This window comes from Sinocyclocheilus grahami, unplaced genomic scaffold (assembly GCF_001515645.1).
Source record: "Sinocyclocheilus grahami isolate Dianchi unplaced genomic scaffold, SAMN03320097.WGS_v1.1 scaffold222.1, whole genome shotgun sequence".
NCBI classification, from domain to species: domain Eukaryota; kingdom Metazoa; phylum Chordata; class Actinopteri; order Cypriniformes; family Cyprinidae; genus Sinocyclocheilus; species Sinocyclocheilus grahami.
Genome location: NW_015505401.1, coordinates 2,699,279 through 2,721,881, shown reverse-complemented (window position 1 = coordinate 2,721,881; position 22,603 = coordinate 2,699,279). Strand labels below are relative to the sequence as shown.

General features: G+C 37.1%; 2 protein-coding genes and 1 pseudogene across 2 annotated transcripts in view; 2 read left to right on the top strand and 1 right to left on the bottom strand.

Annotated features, from left to right (window-relative positions):
• Positions 1-392: 392 nt before the first annotated feature.
• Positions 393-13,250, top strand: LOC107596670 (zyxin-like). Its single transcript, XM_016287464.1, has 8 exons — positions 393-658; positions 4,994-5,089; positions 5,822-6,367; positions 7,191-7,323; positions 9,534-9,703; positions 9,876-10,054; positions 11,101-11,221; positions 11,328-13,250. Exons 2-8 carry the CDS (start codon positions 5,048-5,050, stop codon positions 11,439-11,441), a joined length of 1,305 nt encoding a protein of 434 aa, XP_016142950.1. The 5' UTR covers positions 393-658; positions 4,994-5,047; the 3' UTR covers positions 11,442-13,250.
• The window catches only part of LOC107596671 (general transcription factor 3C polypeptide 6-like), a 17,700-nt gene continuing 1,590 nt past the window's right edge, over positions 6,494-22,603 (bottom strand). Inside the window, exons 2-3 of the mRNA XM_016287466.1 lie at positions 21,710-21,719; positions 6,494-6,503 (exon numbers count right to left, since the gene is read on the bottom strand). Of these exons, the coding sequence (XP_016142952.1) occupies positions 21,712-21,719 (8 nt within the window). The 3' untranslated portion in view covers positions 6,494-6,503; positions 21,710-21,711. The remainder of the gene's footprint in view (positions 6,504-21,709; positions 21,720-22,603) is intronic.
• On the top strand, positions 16,740-20,540 carry LOC107596672 (ribosomal RNA small subunit methyltransferase NEP1-like; annotated as a pseudogene).

The window sequence follows — 22,603 nt, the reverse complement described above, 5'->3', positions numbered from 1 at the left end:
TGTCATTGCATTTTAATGCTTTTGTTAGCCTATCCAGTTGAACCCACTAGATGCGGCGCTGCTGCGTTGTTCATTCAAAATATTGCAGAAAAAGAGAACAATAAATGTGGGGGAAGATGTTGTTTACGTCAAAACCGAAACCAAGCCGTTCACACAGAACGCATATTTATCGCATTTTCTAGAGGGACATCTATCACTCGAATATAATTCGAATATTGATCATATTTAAGTAAATTTTTTTTATTGTTTTTCAGCCATTTTGACAGCCCTACAATGTATGCTAATGTACGTGCAGTATGTTATAAGTTATGCTATCATGCTTGTGTAGAGTTGAATGAACAATGCAGAAACTGATTGTTTTGTTATTGTGAACTGGTGCGAGTGTAATGAAATTCACTGCCTCTGTTCATTAGACTTCCCACCCCCTCCTCCGCCACTGGATGATGTAGAGCTTCCAGCCCCTCCTCCAGAATGCCAGATCACACCCCCTGCATCTGATGCCCCTCCTCCTGCATTCCCAGCCCCGCCCCCTGTTGCAGAAGACCTGAACCTCCCTGCACCTCCCGAGGAATTAACCTCCGCACCTTCTGCCTCCTTCCCCCCACCCCCACCACCACCTCCTCCTCTCCCTGAGACCGGTGCAGGTGTCAGCTCTCAGGTAGGTTTCCAAATACTTGATTTAATTTCAACTTGATTTTAATCTTTACACGTCGTTTTCAACCTTTATGCATTTCTTACTTTTCCTTTATGATTAATATGCTTTCGCACTATACTGACCTTTAATACCTGTTTTTCCCTTTAATACCTAGATAACTCCATTCTGATGTGTGATTTCACCACAATGAATTTTTTACTGAAACTGAAATAATGATTAAGTTAATCTAATTTATTTTTTAATCAACATTCAAATAAAAACCGAGTAGTATACAAACATTTAAATTGCATATTAGTCATTTTTATAGCAACTTTTTGACATCATTACTTTTTTTTTTTTACTCCATTTCATTGTTGAAATATAAACATTTAAATGGTGGCTGTAGTAAAAAAACTTTTCTTCCATGACATATTTATTCAAATATACCATAAATAATAAAGACATAATTAGCAGGTTAAATAAAAATGTAATTAATTTGTAACGTTGTGCAGTATTTGTCTAAATGCTCTTCTTTTTCTAGCTAACTAATGAGTTATTGACCTTGAATGGTTTTTATGAAATATAACATTGTGACACATTGTTTACCAGCTGTTTTATTGACATTTTTCCTTTGTTGAAACACTGATTGAGCTATTACGTAACTCCATTTCATTGTTGAAATATAAACATTTAAATGGTGGCTGTAGTAAAAAAAACTTTTCTTCCATGACATATTTATTCAAATATACCATAAATAATAAAGACATAATTAGCAGGTTAAATAAAAATGTAATTAATTTGTAACGTTGTGCAGTATTTGTCTAAATGCTCTTCTTTTTCTAGCTAACTAATGAGTTATTGACCTTGAATGGTTTTTATGAAATATAACATTGTGACACATTGTTTACCAGCTGTTTTATTGACATTTTTCCTTTGTTGAAACACTGATTGAGCTATTACGTAAGACATGATACATTTCAATAAATTACCATATTGGCCCGAATATAAGACGACCCTGATTATAAGACGACCCCCCTTTTTCCAGATGTACCTTTTGGAAAAAGGCTTTTTAAAAACCAAATCTTGTTTTTTTTTCTCAGTAAAACACATTTTGTCTTCAATCATATTGCACATTTTTCCCATTTTCATTTTTGTTTTGAAAGTATGGTAAAAACTGGTAAAATGTACCAACAATCACATTTAAAAAATATACACTTTTTGATATACCATAAAAAAAAAAAAACGGTAGCCCATCTGAATTAGGACATTTAGGCTATCCATCTAATAGTAGCCTACCAAAATCTTATTAACAGTAGAAGTAGAGTTGGTCCCATCAGGCTAACGTGACAGTCACGACTCATGCAGCTGTAAGGTTTTCTTTCTCTTTTGTTTTCACTCGCGATCTTTACAACACGCATTACATTACGTATTTCATGGCACACTCGTTTTATGCGTATTTGGCACCACCTATTGTTGTGGGTGTATTATTGACATGTCAAAGTCTAGACCCTGAATATAAGACGACCGCGTTTTTTCAGATGTATTTCCAAGAAAAAAAACATTGTCTTATATTCGGGACAATACGGTATGTTTCTTTCAACTAGGTTTGCTGCGATAGATGGTGTTATCGGTTATACCGGTGTTAAGCCGTCATTTGCCTACTGCGGCACCACCCCCCACCGTCGTTTAGATTTTTTTATAGTAACAAAAATCATTTAGCCTAGTTCAGTTAGAGGACAGACACTTTTATAAAACTAAACGCTCAATGCAGCGTGCCGAACCTTGCACGAACGACAGTACACCACGGAGCAGGAATCAGATTTTAGAAAGGAAATAAAAAGGCGCCTGTTTTGCAATATTTTAGATTTTGAAAAGCCTATTGACTGGAAGTTTTTTTTAAACATTCGTTTCTTATTTATTTGGTTCCACAGTGTTTGCTGATTACTTTATTTAAACTTTGTGTATTTTATTTATTTTATTTTACATCAAGGTGTATATGCCGTGCCTCCAAGCTTTCTTATTCGTTTTGCTAATAAACGTTCTATTTTTCTTATTTATTTGGTTCCACAGTGTTTGCTGATTTTCAGTTTTATAAACCTATTTATATTTTGTGTAGCCTCAGTAATTTATTTTATTAGGCATATATTGTGTATTTTTATTCGTTTAGTTAATAAAAGTTCTGAGTTTGACGTTGTTGTTGCTTGAATTGAATTAATGCCGAATTGCCGCTAATTTGAAAGTGAAAGTAAAATGCGCACTGCACTTTTACAAGCCATTTGAAAGCAAAGAAAAGGGGGAAACTCAAACAAACTAACCCCCCACCCACACCCCAACGGTGATACCGGTATTACTGGTGTTGTCACACGTCGATTACCCGGTGGGAAAATTTCCTCACCGTCACAACCCTACTTTCAACATACCTTCTGATGTTAATTTGGTGCTATAACTTGTAGAAAAGATTTGATTTGAACTGAGGTGGCTTCATCTATCACGCCACAATGAATTTATTGTTTGAATTTGTCATAAAACTGACTAAATTTGAAAGCTGAGACTTTTTCATATCAAAAGAATCAAAGCAGAGAAATCAATATTGTGAACCCAGCTCCTACCTGCTGTAGCCAACGGACGCCCATTGGAGAAGCACTAATTAAACCGTCATGTTTTAGCCAAAGATTTCGGCCAAACAAAACCATTTTGTTTACCAAAATTTTGGTGCATCACTAATTCTCACTCATTATGGCCTGGCATGGCATTCAAACTAGTGCGTTTTACATAGTCTTATGCAATTCTAATGACTCTCTTTGTGTAAATGAAGAAGGAATGTTGAATTGAGCAGTTTGCTGCAGTAAACTCTGCTATCCTGTGAGACGCAGTTATGCATGCTGCATGCTGACATGGCCATATAAGCCCTGGCTCTATTTATGGAAGTGTTATTGTGGTGAGTGCGATGTAATTGGGCTACATCATCAATCGCACAGGGCCTTGTTCAATCAAACAGGCCTGCTGTCGCTACTAAAAGAACAGTAAAACTCCAGTGTGAATCCACTGCATAAACATTTTTGTGAAACATTTTTTTCCCGTAGGATTTTACAGACGCACAAAGCTTGCTGACTGGTTGCTTAAATGACTTAAATTTCTAGTTTACCTAGAAGTGAAAATTTGTGGAAAATATGCTGACCCTAGCAAGATGTAGATGTTTGTTTCTTCATCAGAACAGATTTTTACAGATTCAACATTACATTACTTGCTCACCAGTGGATCCTTTGCAGTGAATGGGTGCCGTCAGAATGAGCGTTCAAATAGAACATCACAGTAATCCATAAATAATCCACACGACTACAGTTGATCAGTTAAAGGCTTGTGAAGTAAAAAGCTGCATGCTTATAAGGAAAAAAGGTGGTGTTTTAATTGTAAGCTCTTGCTTCTGGCTAAAATTCCAGTCTATAAGTTCATAATAAAGCTTGCTTCAATGAAAAAGTGATTTTTTTTGCTTGTGCATATTTCTCTGCTGATTCAGACAAAACAACATTTTCACTGGAGAAAGCAATATTATGGATAGGGGATGGTTTGAAATTTGATATCTTGATGAATTTATTACAAACACACAGGTTTTTACTTCATAAGATGAAAATATATAGATTAAATTGATGCAATAAACAATACAGGTTGCTATGAATGACCAAAGACGTCAATCTAACTAGTCGATTGCTGTTTGAGTAGCTGACCACCATAGTGCCTGATCCCGAACGCTTACTAAATTTTAAGGCTTGTGATGGCTGTTTCATTTCCACTGTCAAACAGTGCAGTTATTTGTCAGAAAGTGCATATTTCTTCTTTGAACATTGTGTGGTGATTGTACAGTGCTGTGGTTTTCTCAGAGCAAGACTGTAATTTGTTTGTCTTTCTCAGCTCTTCTAAATTTCTAAGAGCGTCATCCCTCTCATTTTGGATTCATATATTCTACCCTTTTATTTTCACATAATTTGATCAAATTACTTTAACTAGGTATTAATTATAATATAGGAACACTTCTCAAAAGGCATCCTTATTTATGTTCTTCACATTTTTAATGTTCTCTGGCTTGTTTTTTTGTTTTTTGTTTTTTTTTTAGCTCTGACCCTGTCATTTTCTGTTTCACACATTCCTGTTTTATTGCTTTGTACTATATCCCACCCTTTTATTGCCTCATATTTGATATACTCTTGTTCTCTTTTTGACACTACATCTGGTTTCATGGCTGATTCACCCTTTCTTGTTATTCTCCTCTCCTAGACCACGTCCTCTCTGACCTCTCCTACACCCCACACTCATATTGCCTCTCAAATTCTCTCCAACATTGTCTTGTTTTGTTCTCCATAGAGGGTGTTTGAGAAACAGACCAGTTTTGACAGGCAGTTGGGCTCTTTGACCGATATGTTATCAGAAATGGAGACGAGTGGACCTTTCAATCCGAAGGTAACTGCAGAGCCTTTGACCTCTGATGTTGTAACATTGACCTTCAGGGTTCAGCTATCTTTCTTAAAAATTTTTTAAACCTTAATGGGATGGTTTACCCAAAAATGACAATTCTGTATAATTTACTCACCCTCATGTCACTTCAAACCTGTATGACTTATTTTTCTTTAGTAGAACATAAAAAGAGATATTTAGTAGAATGTTCACGCTGCTCTTTCACATACAATGAAATATTACAAAAGTATATTAAAAGTAGTCCAAATGACTCTCTAGCATAAGGTGAGGGTGAGTCAATATTATTATGAGTAAAAAAATTAATAATTTTGGTAGGGGTCAACAGATTTTTGATGGCTGATGTCAGTATTTTAGAGTGCAAAGAGGCTGATGACTAATATAAAGTCGAAATATAAAATAATAAATATAAATATCGTAATAGTTACTAAAATAAATATAAATTTAAAATGTATCAATGTAAAAAAAAAAAATAGATTCATACATTGATTCTGTAATCACATTATAATATTTTCACAAATTAAGAAATTAAACTGACTTAAACTAAGCATTTTGTTTAAATTTTCCATGTCCATAACTGGATGATAGAGGAACAATTATTTTTCACAATCTTAATCTTGCAACATTCTGACGCCACAATTTAGAGATTTTGTAAGACTTTTAAGTTCCTTTTTCCCCATCAGATGTGTGATGTATATCTATTTGTGTTTGTTTGCTCAGTTGCCAAGCCAGTTTTCAGCAGCACCAGCGCCAAAGCCTGCAGCACCACCACCGACCGCTCCTAAGCCTGCCCTTTCCTTTCTGCCCCCTCCTGAGCTGCAGGATCGTCCTCCCCCCGCCCCTTGGGCTGAGGAGCTACGTGCCCGAACACGACCGGCCAATCAGAACACAAAATCTGCCCCCGCACCTGCACAGTCATTTCCTAAAGGCCCAGCTGTGGCTCCAAAGACCAACTTCCCTCCCAGTCAACTGAATTCAAATTTTGGATCCAAAACAATTAGTCCTGCACCTACTGGAGGAGCCAGAGGGTTTAACCATGCCGTTAAAGCCCCTGCCCAAAGCTCTTTCCCACCACCTCCACCTGCCGCCCCTCCTGCCCCTGTTCCTCCACCAGCGAATATTTCCATCCCTGCACCTACATTCAGTCACTCTGAAACATCTCCCATTGGCAGTCAGCAAAGCTTTGCTCCGCCTTCTCCTGCTGCACCCAAGACATCACCCGTCTCGTCATTCAACAGATCAGCAGGAAACACTGTTCCACTGAAGGTGGGTGTGCTTCAGATTGTTATGTGATGCAGTTATATAAATAAAGATAAGGTAAGGTAACAAAGTCAAAAGAACTGTGGATTACTGTGAACTGTGAAAGATATTTCCTGAAGAAAGTACCAGTATTCTCAAGGTGGTGAAAGACTAGTTTTATGGCTTTGGTTAGGTTAAGTTTTAGACTTTAGTTTGGTAAATAAAGTGCTGTGTTAGAGCTGTCTTACATTTTGGTGTCATGACAATCACTGCACATGATTGGGAATAAGAATTGATGCAGAACTGACAGTGTAAATGATTAAAGAGAAGCATAAAATAAAAGACAATACATTTAAAATGCAAAGAAGTTATCGGTTTAGATTTTGAATGGTGAAAAATCTTTTTTCAGCATAGATGCATTAAAATAATCAAAAGTGCAAGATTTCTATTTCTAATTAATTGTTAATTTTCGTCTTTCTGTTCATCCTAGAATCTTAAAAATGAATCCATCGATAGTAATAAGAAATGCTTCTCGAGTACAAAATCAGCATGTTAGAATGATTTCTGAATGATCATGTGACACTGAAGTAATGATGATGAAAATGCAGCTTTACCGTCATAGGAATAAATTATATTTTAAAATATATTCAAATAGAAACTTCTTTTAAATTGTAATAATATTTCACAATATTACTGTTTTTACTGTGTTTTTGATCAAGAAAATGCAGACTTGGTGAACATAAAAGATGTTTTTAAGGATACTTAAAAGATACAAGGTATAAAGTTTGCAAATATAAATCAATAAAAACACCATTTGAATGGAGTTATTTCTGATGCTGTTGTATTTCAGGTGTCTGGTTCAGGTTCAGGTCCTGGTGGAGCTCCTCTCACTATGAGGGAAGTAGAAGAGCTGGAGAAAATGACTAAGGACTTTATCAAAGACATGGACAAACATCCTCCTGTGATCCCCTCTCCAGCTACAGGTACACAAACACTATCAGCTCTCCTCCTACACACATATTTCGCTCCACCTTGTGTACACACCCACACCCTTAAGATTTCATTGATCTTTTTATTCATTTTAATTTCAGTGATTTCCTGGTTTTTGATGTTAATTTAAGCCTCATTCATAGACATCCATATGGCTCTTGTTTAACGCACAGCAGACAAGCTGTGATAAACACACTGTGCGATGGTGCCAGACGTCTCTTGCTCTTTCTCCTTCTCCGTCTCCTCCTCTCTTTATCAGTCTGTGTAGGTGTTCACCTTGATATAGCTTCTCTATCTCAGTTTATTACTCTATTATCAGTGTCTAAACAGCACAGCGCTTCACCTCTCCCATGTCTGGATCTCTTTGGATGAGTGTTGTAATGATCTCACTCTGTCAGTATTGAGGGTTTGTTTTACTTAGTAGCTTAGATGTGTGTGCAGGTGAAAGCTAAAAAATACTTTTTGATCAGTTTTTGATTTGATCAACCTACTTTCACATACAGCTGAAATAAGCAATTTGATTGGTGTTTTTATGTTCAGTGTTTGCAGGTTTATTTTTAAGCCTCGTATGTTCTTGTTTATAGATTGATTTAGTTCTTTATTGCCCAGTTTGTTGTTATGACCCTTTGCTAAGCCCCGTCCCCTTAGTTGATGTTGTGCGGTCAGGCAAACATCACAAAAAGAGCTGTTAAAGAGCTACTTCATCCAAAAATGACAATTCAAGAGTATTTTTTCACCTTCATTTGTTTTCAAACCTATATGACCATATTTTATATGGAACACAAAACATATTCTGAAACTGTATTTTTTTTTCAGTCTGGTCCAATGTTTTTTCAAAATCATAGATAATGAAGTTTCTAAACATGTCACTGTTAAACATGGCTATTTAAAACTAAGTTGAAATAATGCAGACTGACAGCCTTAACAAAAGCAAACACCGTCGATAAGTTATTGTTAAAAATCAGTTCCTCTGTGGAGAAAATGAATGGGATTTTTTCTTCTGCAACGCAGCTGTTGCACTCTATATGGTGAATGGCAACAGTGCTAAGGTAGGATTGGTCAAGAATGTTTTTAAAGGGTTAGTTCACCCAAAATTGAAAATTAGCCCATGTTTTACGCACCCTCAAGGCATCCTAGGTGAATCGAAGTAATATAAAAAATTGTCCTTGCTCTTCCAAGCTTTATAAAGGCATTGGGCGGGTGTTTTTTTTTTTTTTTCCAACAGTCCAAACGAAGTCAAATAAAGCTCATCCATCCATAATAAAATGTGCCTCACACGGCTCCGGAGGGTGAATAAAGGCCTCCTGTAGTGAATCGATGCAGTTTTGTAAGAAAATTATCCATATTTAAAATGTTATAAACACATTTCTTTTACTTCTGCTAACTGTCATACGTGGAAGCCGTAGCGGGCGGAAGACGTTGGACGTATGCACAGCGCACGCGCTGTTGGTTAATGACGAACACAGAAGTGCGGAGGAGAATTAGGGGAACAAAATGAGGATTTCTAATGAAAAATGTTGGAGGATTTCACTATAAGCCAAGAGGAGACTGGTTTTCCTTTTTCTAAAGTAAGGAAACTTTGCTTTCTTTGCTCCTGTAAACAAACTCGCGAGACTAGCATATCTCAGTGGTGCGTGCGCGACACATACATCCTACGTCTTCCGCCCAGAACGGCTTGCACGTATAACAGTTAGTGGAAGTGAGAGAAAATGTTTATAACATTTTAAATATAGTTTTCTTAGAAAAATGCATTGATTCGCTACAGGAGGCCTTTATTCACCCCCCGGAGCCATGTGAGGCACGTTTTAATATGGATGGATGTGCTTTATTTGACTACTTTTGGACTGTTGAACAAAAACACCCGCCCACTGCCGTTATAAAGCTTGGAAGAGCAAGGACAATTTTTTTATATAACGCAGATTGGATTCTTCTGAAAGAAGAAAGTCATATACACCTAGGATGCCTCAAGTAAAACCCGGGCTAATTTTTATTTTTGGGTGAACTAACACTTTAAGGCGGGTCTTTGGGTCAATTAGTGAGGCTGAGCTGTTAAGACACAACAGAGACCTCGCCAGTCACCTAGTTGTCACTCCAGAGACTAATCTCTGTTTACTGCTCCATAATTAATCTTTCTTTACCTCATGAATCACACTTTATCCCCAATCTCTATTTTTCATTAATATGAACACATTTTTCCTTTCAGAGGTGTGTGGTAACTGTGGAGAGGCTCTGTCTAGATCTCAGCCAGCAGTAAGAGCGATGGATAAACTCTTCCACTCCCATTGTTTCTGCTGCATGACCTGCTGGCGCCCCCTACAGGGCATGCAGTTCTACGACCATGAAGGAACGCCTCAGTGTGAGGACTGCTACACGGTGAGACATGTGAAATTACATATTTGTGGTTTACATTTTTTGGAATCAGTTATCCACATGGCATACTTTGTTAACGTGGGAACTCGTTATGTTTTCTGACATTGTTCACCCATTTTGTTCATTAAAGTGTAGCATTGTTTTTCTTACTGTTTGTCTTCGTGCGGGTTTCCAGAATTCTCTGTCTGTGTGTTCTTGCTGTGGGGAGCGGATCAAAGATCGTGTCCTGAAAGCGGTGGGCCAGTGTTTCCATGCCCACTGTTTCCTCTGCACTACCTGCGGCTGCACCCTAGAGGGTGTTCCATTCATCACCGATGACAATAACAACCCCTACTGTGTCAAAGATTACCATCGGTGAGCCATCACCAAATCACAGACCAGTCACAGCTCTCAGTTATACACTAGAGCAATTGAACTAATTATCACATTTAATCAGTCATCAAAGTTATGAACACATCAGTGAGATTTTATATGGGTTGTTCTTCAGCTATTGGGCCTATAAAATGACACTTCCTTAAAACACAAGTTTCAAAATTAGTCTATCTAATTTGGGGTACGTTTTGTTGTGGAAATGACTGTTTATGTTTTTGGAATGTCCATGTCTTAGTTAGATTTTTATGTATTCAAAATACACACAATTAAAAGGTATTTTCATAGTTTTTGTGTAATTGAATTACACCTTGATTGAAATGATGCACAAAATTGTTTAGTTCACAAATTACCTTTTTTTTTCACACATCATGTCTCATTTATTAAAATTTTTCAGACATGCTTTGATAAAAGGACATTACTGTTGAGGGCACATTATTAGGGGCAAAGTTATTTATTGTGATGGAAAGTTATTACACAATATTTTCATACTTTTTGTGTAATTGGATTACAGCTCAGATGGGAAATGATGCACAAAAATTTGTTCACAATTGTTATTACTTTTTGTCTTCATACATCACGTCTCAGATGTGCTTCCTTCATAAACGAGTATATTACTTTTTTAGGATTTTTTAAAATTATTATTTAGAATTTTTTGAGCATTTTATTGGAGAAAAGTTGTTTAGTGTGGTGGAAATTATGCAATGTTTTTTTGTCATTTGTATAAAATCATTTTCACGTTGTACAATCATGTTTTCTAATGTAATTTTTATGATGGATTATCGTATTTTAAGACTGAAATTTTGACTAGGATAGGCGTAAAATAAAATCTATAAACTAAAGTCATTTTTTAAATTTTTTTTAAATAAATCTGACTTTCATAGAGCACACAATTTAGAATAGGGAAAAAAATGAACACTTGGATCATAAAAGTGCCTGAAGTTGAATAAACACCCATATAAAATGTTATATAATATTAAAAACAAGGTTTTATATGTCTTAACTTCTCTCCTCCTTGTTCTCTCCCTCAGCCGTTTCTCTACTCTTTGCGTAAGCTGCAATGATCCGATTGTTCCCGACCCTGGATGTGAAGAGACAGTCAGGGTTGTTGCCTTGGAGAAGAACTTTCACCTGAAGTGCTACCGATGTGAGGTGCGAAGACACTTCCATTTGTTATCTTTACCTATATGTTCCAGCCACAAATTAGAAGAATCCTGTTTGAACATTTCAAATAAAAAAATGTTGCCTTTCATTGCAGGATTGTGCTCGTCCCCTTTCCATAGAGGCAGACGCTGATGGCTGCTATCCATTGGATGGCAGAATTCTGTGCATGAAGTGCCATACCCAACGTGCCAAGCAGGCCAAACACTGATTGGTGGAACTTGCCACAAACCTAAACCAAATTTAAAACACACAATTGGCTCAGCGTTAAAAATGTATTTGCCGTATGCGTTTGTGAGTGTTGTACTTCTCTCTTCCGTTTCACGTTCTCATTTTCCTCATGTTTGCTCAATGACAGTTTCGCCTTTTCTCAACAAAGCTCTGCTGCTTTTTCTGAATGGCCTTATTCAGAGCTCGGTTAATAGCTTGCCCTGGCTTTTTTCTGATTGGGCTTGATGTGTGCGAGCACAATGTTAGTGCCTCCATGTTGAATGTTACATGCAATACAGTTTTTACCCCCTAGATTGATATGCAAAGTGTTAGAGAAGTGATTTTTAGGCTTGAATTTTTACTGTAGTGGTTGACTCGGTGCAGAAGTAATGTACTGCACTGCCATCTCAGTTCAGCGAGCTGTACGACTCCCAGCATGCCTTTAAAAAACTCAGAACATCCATAAATTGTACCACAGCTACTGAGGCGAGATGTAACATCTGTATATCCACAGCCATCCGTGCACTTTCAATAAGGCTTTCTGAAACATACCTTGTAGTTGATGAGAAGGGCTCTGTGAAATGTAGTCAAGACAAACGTAAAATAAGCAAAAACAAAGGCAGGGAAAGGCGAAAGAACAACGCAATTTATGTATTTGTCATGCATGCTTCGTGTATAGAACTGTTTACTTGTAAATGAACAAATATTTTAAAAAGCACATTTGTTTTGTCCTAAAACGTATCGAACGAAATATGTGATGATACAGTTGAGTAAGTTTGCATTGATTATCATAGCCAGTATCAGTTCGGTTGGTTTTCATTCCACATATTACCAGAGATATTTCGCGATTGCACAATTGTAGGTCGAATTGACGATTAAAAAGTATTTCCAAAGAAAAGTACATCAGTCACTGAGCCTGTTGTTATATTTAATAATAAGTCTATGACATTGTAGCTAAAGCTTTTTAAAAACATCTGGATTATAGATCGTATTATCTACACAAAAGCTTCGGAATATACTTAACTAGAGCCTTAGGTAATATATAGCAAAATTCATTCAACATCACAAAACTGTACAGTTCATTTTTGTTTAAAAACAACAGTGTTACTGTAGACAAACTAACATGTTTCTGAACAAATTGAAATATTTTATTTTTTAACAGTCAGTATTCCCTGTGATTACGGCGCAGAATTCCAGGTTTCCCACATTTGGCATTTTGGTTAATTTGTTTTGTTTTGTGTTTTGTTGTGTTTTTACTGTCTCACTAACACCACTTATTTTGGCTTTAAGGTAGCACTGATATTATTTTGAGAATGACATCTGTATTTACATACAGTAGCTCAGAAACGTTTATCTTTGCACCTCAATGCGTGTTCCCTTCCTGGCATTGTATCTTGACTTTTGACTAACCGAGAAATTCTCGTATTTGATATAATCGAATAAAACGATGGCTGCCATCATAAAAAAAGTTGACCAAATCCAACACATTATGCATGATTTGTTGTTATTGTTATTACAGTGTTTTTATGCATTGTTGCACGGTTGCCTCATTTTCATGCTGGTATCACAATACTGCTGAATTCAGTAAGCCGTTATGGACCATTTGAACACTTATGGTTTAGCCTCCATGTATTTACCATTTATCAGTACTTTGTCTCTTTTTTTTGTAAACTGAACATCTGAATTTCTCTCTTACTATGTGAATGTGTGTATGTTTACGGTCGAAAGTATGCCAACGTGTTATTTTTGCTATCATTTTTTCCCTTCCACATTTGTACTGTATTCTGAACTAATAAAAGTATCAAATTGACAAACGGAGCACTTCTTGATCTTTTTGACCTAAAAGATGTATCTTGAATGGATTTCCCCATCTCAGTCAGTTTCATTTTCTTCTTAAAGTAATGTGTATTTTTGAAGGTCTGCATATGTTTACGTTTTTGTCATGTGACTGCTTCCAAACATGTTCGTTCCCACGCAATGTGTGATGTGCTCTTTTGTGGTTTTGCTCCTCTCACACCCCCTCAATTCTTATCAGCTCAGCTCGCCCCAGCCTCACATACACCACTGATAGCCAGGAGTGCCGACGTCTGTGTATGTAAAAATGTCACATTGAAGGTGTATATAAATGAATATTAACTATGCCACTTCCTACACTGAGGAACTTTAAAAAAGTACTTGCAGTTTTGTTTTCCATTTAGTGTTGGTGTTTCCTCAGGTTTAGCTTGGGTGACTTTTTCCAGTTGATGGATTTTGGAGCAAAATCATCTTCTGGCCCTCATAATTTTGAGAAATGGTGAGATTCTGGAAATATTTCTAGAAATGCCCCGTTTATGTATGTGTAAAAGAGAGGGGTCTTGTGGGAAGCCAAGTCATTACATGTTTATCAGTCAGTGAAAGCGTGAACCGAGAGTGTGACGTGGGAAGATAGGATAGTTGGTAGTTGGATGACTTGTGGTTGACGGAGGAGAGATAGAACAGAAAGAGGAACAGTGTGACAAAATAGAAAGCTTCGCTGGAAGAACCCCCTCAATTCTTATCAGCTCAGCTCGCCCCAGCCTCACATACACCACTGATAGCCACATTGAAGGTGTATATAAATGAATATTAACTATGCCACTTCCTACACTGAGGAACTTTAAAAAAAGTACTTGCAGTTTTGTTTTCCATTTAGTGTTGGTGTTTCCTCAGGTTTAGCTTGGGTGACTTTTTCCAGTTGATGGATTTTGGAGCAAAATCATCTTCTGGCCCTCATAATTTTGAGAAATGGTGAGATTCTGGAAATATTTCTAGAAATGCCCCGTTTATGTATGTGTAAAAGAGAGGGGTCTTGTGGGAAGCCAAGTCATTACATGTTTATCAGTCAGTGAAAGCGTGAACCGAGAGTGTGACGTGGGAAGATAGGATAGTTGGTAGTTGGATGACTTGTGGTTGACGGAGGAGAGATAGAACAGAAAGAGGAACAGTGTGACAAAATAGAAAGCTTCGCTGGAAGAACATTATGTAGGAAGACTCCTGACCAAACGGACCTAAAAGAAGAAAGAAGAAGAACAGGATGGATGATAACCCTGCTGTTCATCAGGTGAGGCTTTCAAGATTTATCTACTTTTCAATATTTGGTCTTTTGCCAGTTTTATTAATAGGACAGTGGTAGTCACAGGAAATTACAGAAGTACACTCTTAAAAATAAAGGTGCTTCAAAAGGTTCTTCAAGCGATGCCATAGAAGAACCCTTTTTGGTTCCACAAAGAACCATTTAGTCAAAGGTTCTTTAAAGAACCATCTCTTTCTTAGCTTTTTATAATCTGAAGAACCTTCTTTCACCACAAAGAACCTTTTGTGAAACAGAAAGGTTCTTCAGATGTTAAAGGTTCTTTATGGAACCATTTAGACAAAAACGTTCTTCTATGGCATCGTGAAGCACCTTTATTTTTAAGAGTGTAGGTGGGATGGGATCAGGAAACGCCACAAGCCAGATTTGAACTCTGGTTACCCATAGCTAACATAAGACCAGCGGGCCACTGGCGGCCCACTGGCGTTTTGCTCATAGTTATTCCAGCGGACCATCAGCGGCTTTTTTTGGGTGAACTAACCCTTCAACAATTTCAAAAAAGGGGGAAAAACAAAAGGAACAAAACTCTTAAAGAGAAACATGCATATATATTTACATCACAGGGACATGTCTGACTGAATATAGACATCGAAACCCCTTTAAAAGATTTTTTCCCTGTTTTCAACTTGGTCGTGTTTCCATACTCCATCACTAAGAGTCTTTAGAAGCTGTAATGTAGATGCCCCTTTTTGGTCAGACAATCAGCAAGCGGTTTCTTCGTAGAGGACCAGAGAATCTGCTGGACACCTCCAGAGTGGATCAGCTCTTTTATGCTGCTTATTTCAAGACGGAGCCTCTTCTCTGAAACAGACTTTGTAGACTTCACAGCATCTAGAAGAGAATGATTGTCAGTTACACAAACAATTGGCAAGTTGTTCAATGTACTGTCACCTGTTGTAATTTCTGAATAAAGTGCAGATAAACACATCCCTTTGTCAATGCCATCAGCAAGTGCCAATGTTTCTCCTGCCAAGGTGCTCCGGACAACTCTTCTGACTCTCTTAGACTGCCAGGAGATAGATGAAAACTTTCCATCTTCTCCCATCAACAGGATCAGGTCTCCACCTTGAGAACCACCATCTGGAAGATTTCCCACTGAGGCATCACTAAAGACAAACAGTTTCAATGAGTTGTTTTTTCCCAGGTTCTGAAATTTTAGAGTAACTTCTTCTGACTTCAGCTTTCTGATGAGCTTGTTTACATCATGCAAAGTTGAGACAGTAGCATGTTTCATAGTAGAAGCAAGAATAGATGTGTCGCACATTACATCTGGTCTGCTCTGTCTTGCTACCCACAAGATTTGGCCAATCTTGGAACTCAGCATGTCGGTCCCACAGTCCCATCAATGGAGCCTCACGTTGCACAGCTCTGGCTGGATCTATAACAATGGGCTGCTGACTTTTTATGTACGTGCTTTGATGTACATGTATCTCACCATTTCCAGAAGAGATCTCCATTCCTACATAACTGAAACTGTTGTGCTCTACACGTCCAACTTGAAAAGCAGCTTTCAAATGTGGGATGACCAAGGAGGAAAACATTTTAGAACCTCCCCATAAAAAAATCATCAACCTGAGAAGCAAGAATTGAAGTTAACTCACCACTGTCGTCCAGCCAGTAGAACACAGCAGGGTCAATCTTTGACACACAACCTCCTAGCTGCTGCATAATATCCTTGACCTTGTTGTACCAGTACAGAGAAGCATCTGCCAAACCATACACGCATTTGTTCAACTTTGTTCCATTGCACTGCACTTCTGGAGGAGGACAACTCTATTCAACTCTCTTCCCTGAAAAGCTGCTTTGATGTCTATTTATTTATGTTCAATTATCAGCTGCTTGTTGAGCTGTTTTTATCATTTCTCTCATTCTGACGGCACCCATTCACTGCAGAGGATCAGTTGGTGAGAAAGTGATGTAGTGCTGAATTTCTCCAAATCTGTTCCAATGAAGAAACAAACTCATCTTGGATGGCCTGGTTTATGATGTTTATGAAAAAACATCATAATATAGTTCACCCAAAAATTAAAATTGGCTGAAAAATGCCACCCTCAGGCCATCCAAGATGAGTTTGTTTCTTCATTGGAACAGATTTGGAGAAATTCAGCACCATACCATAAGTTGGCTTGTCAACCGCCATTAAATCTTACAAGAAGACGCACATTTGATGCGTCGTAGTTCTGTGTCAACATGGCTGCACACGCTGGAGACAAGCATGGTTTGGAGCATTTAAATGAATATGACCCAAAAACGGCAAAAAAATTTGCACGAACAGATGACGGAAAAGCGTCTTGTTGTTGTTTTAGAAGGAGCCACTCTTGAAACCGTAAAGGTAAAAGACAACTAAGCTCTTTAGAGACTGAAACGGAATCATTTGTTATTCACTGGATTGCCACTAGAGCGTTAGCAATATTTCTGCTAACCGTATGTCTCAGAATTCAAATATAAACGTATCTCTATACAGGTAGGAAAGACATTTGAGTTGCTGAACTGTGATCAACATAAGAGTATGATCATAAGAAGTGGAAGAGACCCTGGGAAGATTCGCCCTGATATCACGCATCAGGTATCACATGGTTTATTTTAAGTTTTCAATATTAACAGGCTCATTTTTTAATAAAAGGGTGTAAAATGATTTCACCCTAACTTTTTAATGAGAAATTATAGATCAGGTACATGGTTTTAGTTGAAAAATTGTAAGTTTTAACTAGTGCTGTCAAACGATTAATCGCATACAAAATAAACGTTTTTGTTTACATAATATATGTGTGTATACTGTGTACATTCTGTATATATAAATACAAACACATGCATGTATATATTTAAGAAAAAGTTGTAATGTTTATACATTAAATATATTTATATAAAATATAAGAATATAAATGTATATACATGTAAATATTTTCAAAATATACTGTATGTCTGTATTTTTATGTTGCCTGTTGATGTTACTGGACAGTCCTTTGAACAGAGCTGGACTGCTTCAAGTGTACCTTCACACAGAGAAGAATGTCCTCAGCGTTTGTTAAGGCTGACTAAAAATCCAGTGTTGGACCACCTGCCACCTGGATGCCCCCGATATTCGACATCGTTCAAAGCAGGAGATGCTGTTTGTCCAGTGAGTCTGTTTACACTTCTCCTCACAGCTAAATGAAGTATATTCTCCATGAATAGATAATAATTACATAAATGTGAATCGTGTCATTGCTTTTTAAGTAAATCACTGATCTGTTTCTCCATCCTCTCTTTATATAAAATATAAGAATATAAATGTATATACATGTAAATATTTTCAAAATATACTGTATGTCTGTATTTTTATGTATGCATAATAAATGTACACAGTACACATACATACAGTATATTATGTAAACAAAAACTTAGTTTGGATGCGATTAATCGCGATTAATCATTTGACAGCACTAGTTTTAACTTACAGTGGGTACGGAAAGTATTCAGACCCCTTTAAATTTTTCACGCTTTGTTATATTGCAGCCATTTGCTAAAATCATTTAAGTTAATTTTTTTGTGAGTCTGTTTACACTTCTCCTCACAGCTAAATGAAGTATATTCTCCATGAATAGATAATAATTACATAAATGTGAATCGTGTCATTGCTTTTTAAGTAAATCACTGATCTGTTTCTCCATCCTCTCGTAGGTGAATGTCGGCTACACAGAGAAGACGGTGTCCATCAGTAACTATCCTCAGTCTGCAGCTCTGACCTGTGCCAAGATGTGTTCAGCGTTTGAAGAGGTTTGGGGAGTGTAATGACAAAACCAAACTGTTATGAACTGTCAGGAACAGACCTTTGGACTGTGCTGTGTGTATGTATACAGTCCATGCCTTGGAGCAAAAATTGTATTATATGACGGCACAACAGAGGAGAATATTTCATGAATTATAACACCGTTTCAACTCGCACTGACGCAAACCGTTATACCCTTTAAAGTGTGGGGTATTAAACTTCAGTTTCATTTTGTTTATACATTTAATAATAAACCCAGATTTGCATATATGAAACAACACTTTGCCTTTTTTCTCCTTACAGTAAACAATAGCGTGCAACAGCAGGCCACTTTTTCAGCAGCCTTGGTTTCTGTAAGTATATTCAAAATGTCCATGTTAAAGGAGTATAAGCCATAAATGAAATCAATCAGTGATACGGTGAATCAGAACATTACATTACTATTAGGCAAAAAAAAGAAGGGAAAAACAGACAAAAAGATAAAGGTACAGGACTGTACTTAATGGCTTTGAGGGGATAAAAAAAACTACAATCCCATTAAGCATTCTGAATGACAATAAAAATGGAGAAATATAAATTCAAAGTTGTTGATTTGAATAGCAACGGTGTTTAGGATAGATAGATTTTGAGAGCATAGTGAGACAATTATGTTATTCACTGTGCTTTGTGGGAGTGAAAAATTGCAAATTGTGGCTGATTGATAGAGATTTTTTTGTGTGTGTGTGTGTGAAATCATGGGTATTGTAATTTTTCAACAGGAATTCTGCTGTTAAACTCAGTTCTTTAAAAATGAAATTGAAATGATGTAAACTGATGGCTTCGGGAAAAGCACGTGCCACTGATTTAACAACCCCAAGTTCACATCAGGTCTGTCTTTGAAGGTTTGTAAGTTATCATTAAAAATCAATTCCCTTATAGAGAATATGAAATAATTTTTAACCTCTAGACCGGGACCTGACTTTTGCACTCACCTGGTTTTATTGAGCATTATTCTGAAATGTTATTTTGAAGTTCTCTTTTAAATGTCTCTTCACTTTTTGAAATGTTCTGGTTTATCACAATTGTCTTATGGTTGTACTGTAGCTTTAATCTTGTTTTCTCTCCACTATATTCACTATAAATTTCTACCTTCACACAAAGAAGAATGTTTTGATCGAGATCAACCCACAGACAAGAATTCCTCGCACTTTTGCACGATTTTGTGGACTAATGTGTAAATTCACTCCATTTGCGCATTTACTGTAATCAACAGTCAATTTTGACAGTTTTGTAATGCAAACATTTGTAAGTTTATCTTACTACTATTTGCCCTCTTATAGTCCAGCTGCTGCACAAGCTGAGTGTGAGAGCAGCAGATGGTCCTCAGCGTTTGTTAAGGCTGATTAAAAATCCAGTGTTGGACCACCTGCCACCTGGATGCCCCCGATATTCGACATCGTTCAAAGCAGGAGATGCTGTTTGTCCCTAAAGATAGACCTGCCACTGTTGTCATTGGAGCATTTGCACATGGAACAGTGAGTCTGTTTACACTTCTCCTCACAGCTAAATGAAGTATATTCTCCATGAATAGATAATAATTACATAAATGTGAATCGTGTCATTGCTTTTTAAGTAAATCACTGATCTGTTTCTCCATCCTCTCGTAGGTGAATGTCGGCTACACAGAGAAGACGGTGTCCATCAGTAACTATCCTCTGTCTGCAGCTCTGACCTGTGCCAAGATGTGTTCAGCGTTTGAAGAGGTTTGGGGAGTGTTATGACAAAACCAAACTGTTATGAACTGTCAGGAACAGACCTTTGGACTGTGCTGTGTGTATGTATACAGTCCATGCCTTGGAGCAAAAATTGTATTATATGACGGCACAACAGAGGAGAATATTTCATGAATTATAACACCGTTTCAACTCGCACTGACGCAAACCGTTATACCCTTTAAAGTGTGGGGTATTAAACTTCAGTTTCATTTTGTTTAAGTTTATACATTTAATAATAAACCCAGATTTGCATATATGAAACAACACTTTGCCTTTTTTCTCCTTACAGTAAACAATAGCGTGCAACAGCGGGCCACTTTTTCAGCAGCCTTGGTTTCTGTAAGTATATTCAAAATGTCCATGTTAAAGGAGTATAAGCCATAAATGAAATCAATCAGTGATACGGTGAATCAGAACATTACATTACTATTAGGCAAAAAAAGAAGGGAAAAACAGACAAAAAGATAAAGGTACAGGACTGTACTTAATGGCTTTGAGGGGATAAAAAAAACTACAATCCCATTAAGAATTCTGAATGACAATAAAAATGGAGAAATATAAATTCAAAGTTGTTGATTTGAATAGCAACGGTGTTTAGGATAGATAGATAGATTTTGAGAGCATAGTGAGACAATTATGTTATTCACTGTGCTTCGTGGGAGTGAAAAATTGCAAATTGTGGCTCTGATTGATAGAGATTTTTTTGTGTGTGTGTGAAATCATGGGTATTGTAATTTTTCAACAGGAATTCTGCTGTTAAACTCAGTTCTTTAAAAATGAAATTGAAATGATGTAAACTGATGGCTTCGGGAAAAGCACGTGCCACTGATTTAACAACCCCAAGTTCACATCAGGTCTGTCTTTGAAGGTTTGTAAGTTATCATTAAAAATCAATTCCCTTATAGAGAATATGAAATAATTTTTAACCTCTAGACCGGGACCTGACTTTTGCACTCACCTGGTTTTATTGAGCATTATTCTGAAATGTTATTTTGAAGTTCTCTTTTAAATGTCTCTTCACTTTTTGAAATGTTCTGGTTTATCACAATTGTCTTATGGTTGTACTGTAGCTTTAATCTTGTATTCTCTCCACTATATTCACTATAAATTTAGACGGCTTCAAAACAGTCTCTCCTCCTGTGTTTGGGCTCTGGACCCTTTAGCTTCCTTGACCATCAAATGTGCTTTTAGATGTTGTTTTTTCTGTCTAGGCTTGATGTTGGTTCACTCTGCTGGATTTGTTTTCTTTCCTGTTTTTCCTTGTTCTTTCACCACGTTTGACACCTTTTCTACAGGTCTCAGACTCTATTGGTTCTCGCAGAGTTAATTTCCTGCTGTAGGTTTTGGCAAGTTGGGATGCATTTGTAATTTTTCAATTATTTGGGACATCTCCCGTCTAATATTTTTCAGAGATGCAATCGGGTAAGGGAGAAAAAAGGTGAGAACATTGCGCGGACTGGAGGCATGCTCCACATGGAATTTCTTTTAAAGATATTTGCTTTCCATGCTCATTTGTAGTCACTTTAAGGTATTTTGTTATATATTTGTATTACCTTATGTCCAAAACAATTTTTTCCACACAAAAAAACATGTTGCAACATTTTACAAAAATCAAGATTGAATATATTTGGTCAAAATCGATGTTATAAAAGATTAAGACCTATTTTGATCTCAAATTTTGAGTTGTCACCGAAAGGTGAGGAGTTTCCACGTGCAACACAAAATTACATCATTAATTTTATGTTCAGGCAGCTAAAATGTATGTCAACAGAGGGAAAAAAATTCAACTTTGCCATTAATACCTTTTAACAGTGGGAGCTGAAATCTAATATAAAAGTCATGGAAATGTCTATTTTTACTTTTCCCTAGTTTTCAAAATGTTCTATTCTAAAGTATTTAATTGTCTAGATGGTGATTTGTGAGAGAAGTGTTGATTTGAGTTTAACCTGTATTATTCAGTAGAGAACCACTCTGAATTTTAATAACTTAAAAGGGTCATATGATGCTGCTAAAAAGAACATTATTTGGTGTAACGAAATGTGTTTATGCGGTTTAAGGTTAAAAAAAACAAATTTTCCACATACTGTACATTATTGTTTCTCCTCTATAGCCTTTCTGAAACGCGTCGATTTTTACAAAGCTCATCGGTCTGAAAAGCGAGGTGTGCTGTGATTGGCCAGCTATCCAGTGCATTGTGATTGGCTGAATACCTCAAGCGTGTGACGGAAATGTTACGCCCCTCACATACTGGTGTTGATGCCGTGTCCGGCCGGAGCGACGAGACATAAACATTAAAACCCATTATAAATGAGGTATTTGTTGCATCCAGTGGAGACATAATTACTGATTAGGGAAGCCCCGGCTTAGCGTGCGGGATAGAGTGAGCTGAGGCAGGCTGGACTCCGCTTTGTCCAAGGTGAAAGTTGATGTATTTCCTCAGCGACCAGCACGGATCAGCTCTAGGCATGACAAAGCAGATATCGTCCTCTTTTGGAAGACCAAACAAAGTAGTTTCGCTTTCACAACCAAGCACACAGCGTCTTCAGGACATG

What these genes read in the sequence shown, in the direction of transcription:
- LOC107596670 (XM_016287464.1), top strand. Translation starts at nt 5,048, where the DNA reads ATGTTATCAGAAATGGAGACGAGTGGACCTTTCAATCCGAAG. An exon ending in TGTGTCAAAGATTACCATCG is followed by an intron (nt 10,055 to 11,100) that starts GTGAGCCATCAC and finishes TCTCTCCCTCAG; the next exon opens with CCGTTTCTCTACTCTTTGCG. An exon ending in TGAAGTGCTACCGATGTGAG is followed by an intron (nt 11,222 to 11,327) that starts GTGCGAAGACAC and finishes CTTTCATTGCAG; the next exon opens with GATTGTGCTCGTCCCCTTTC.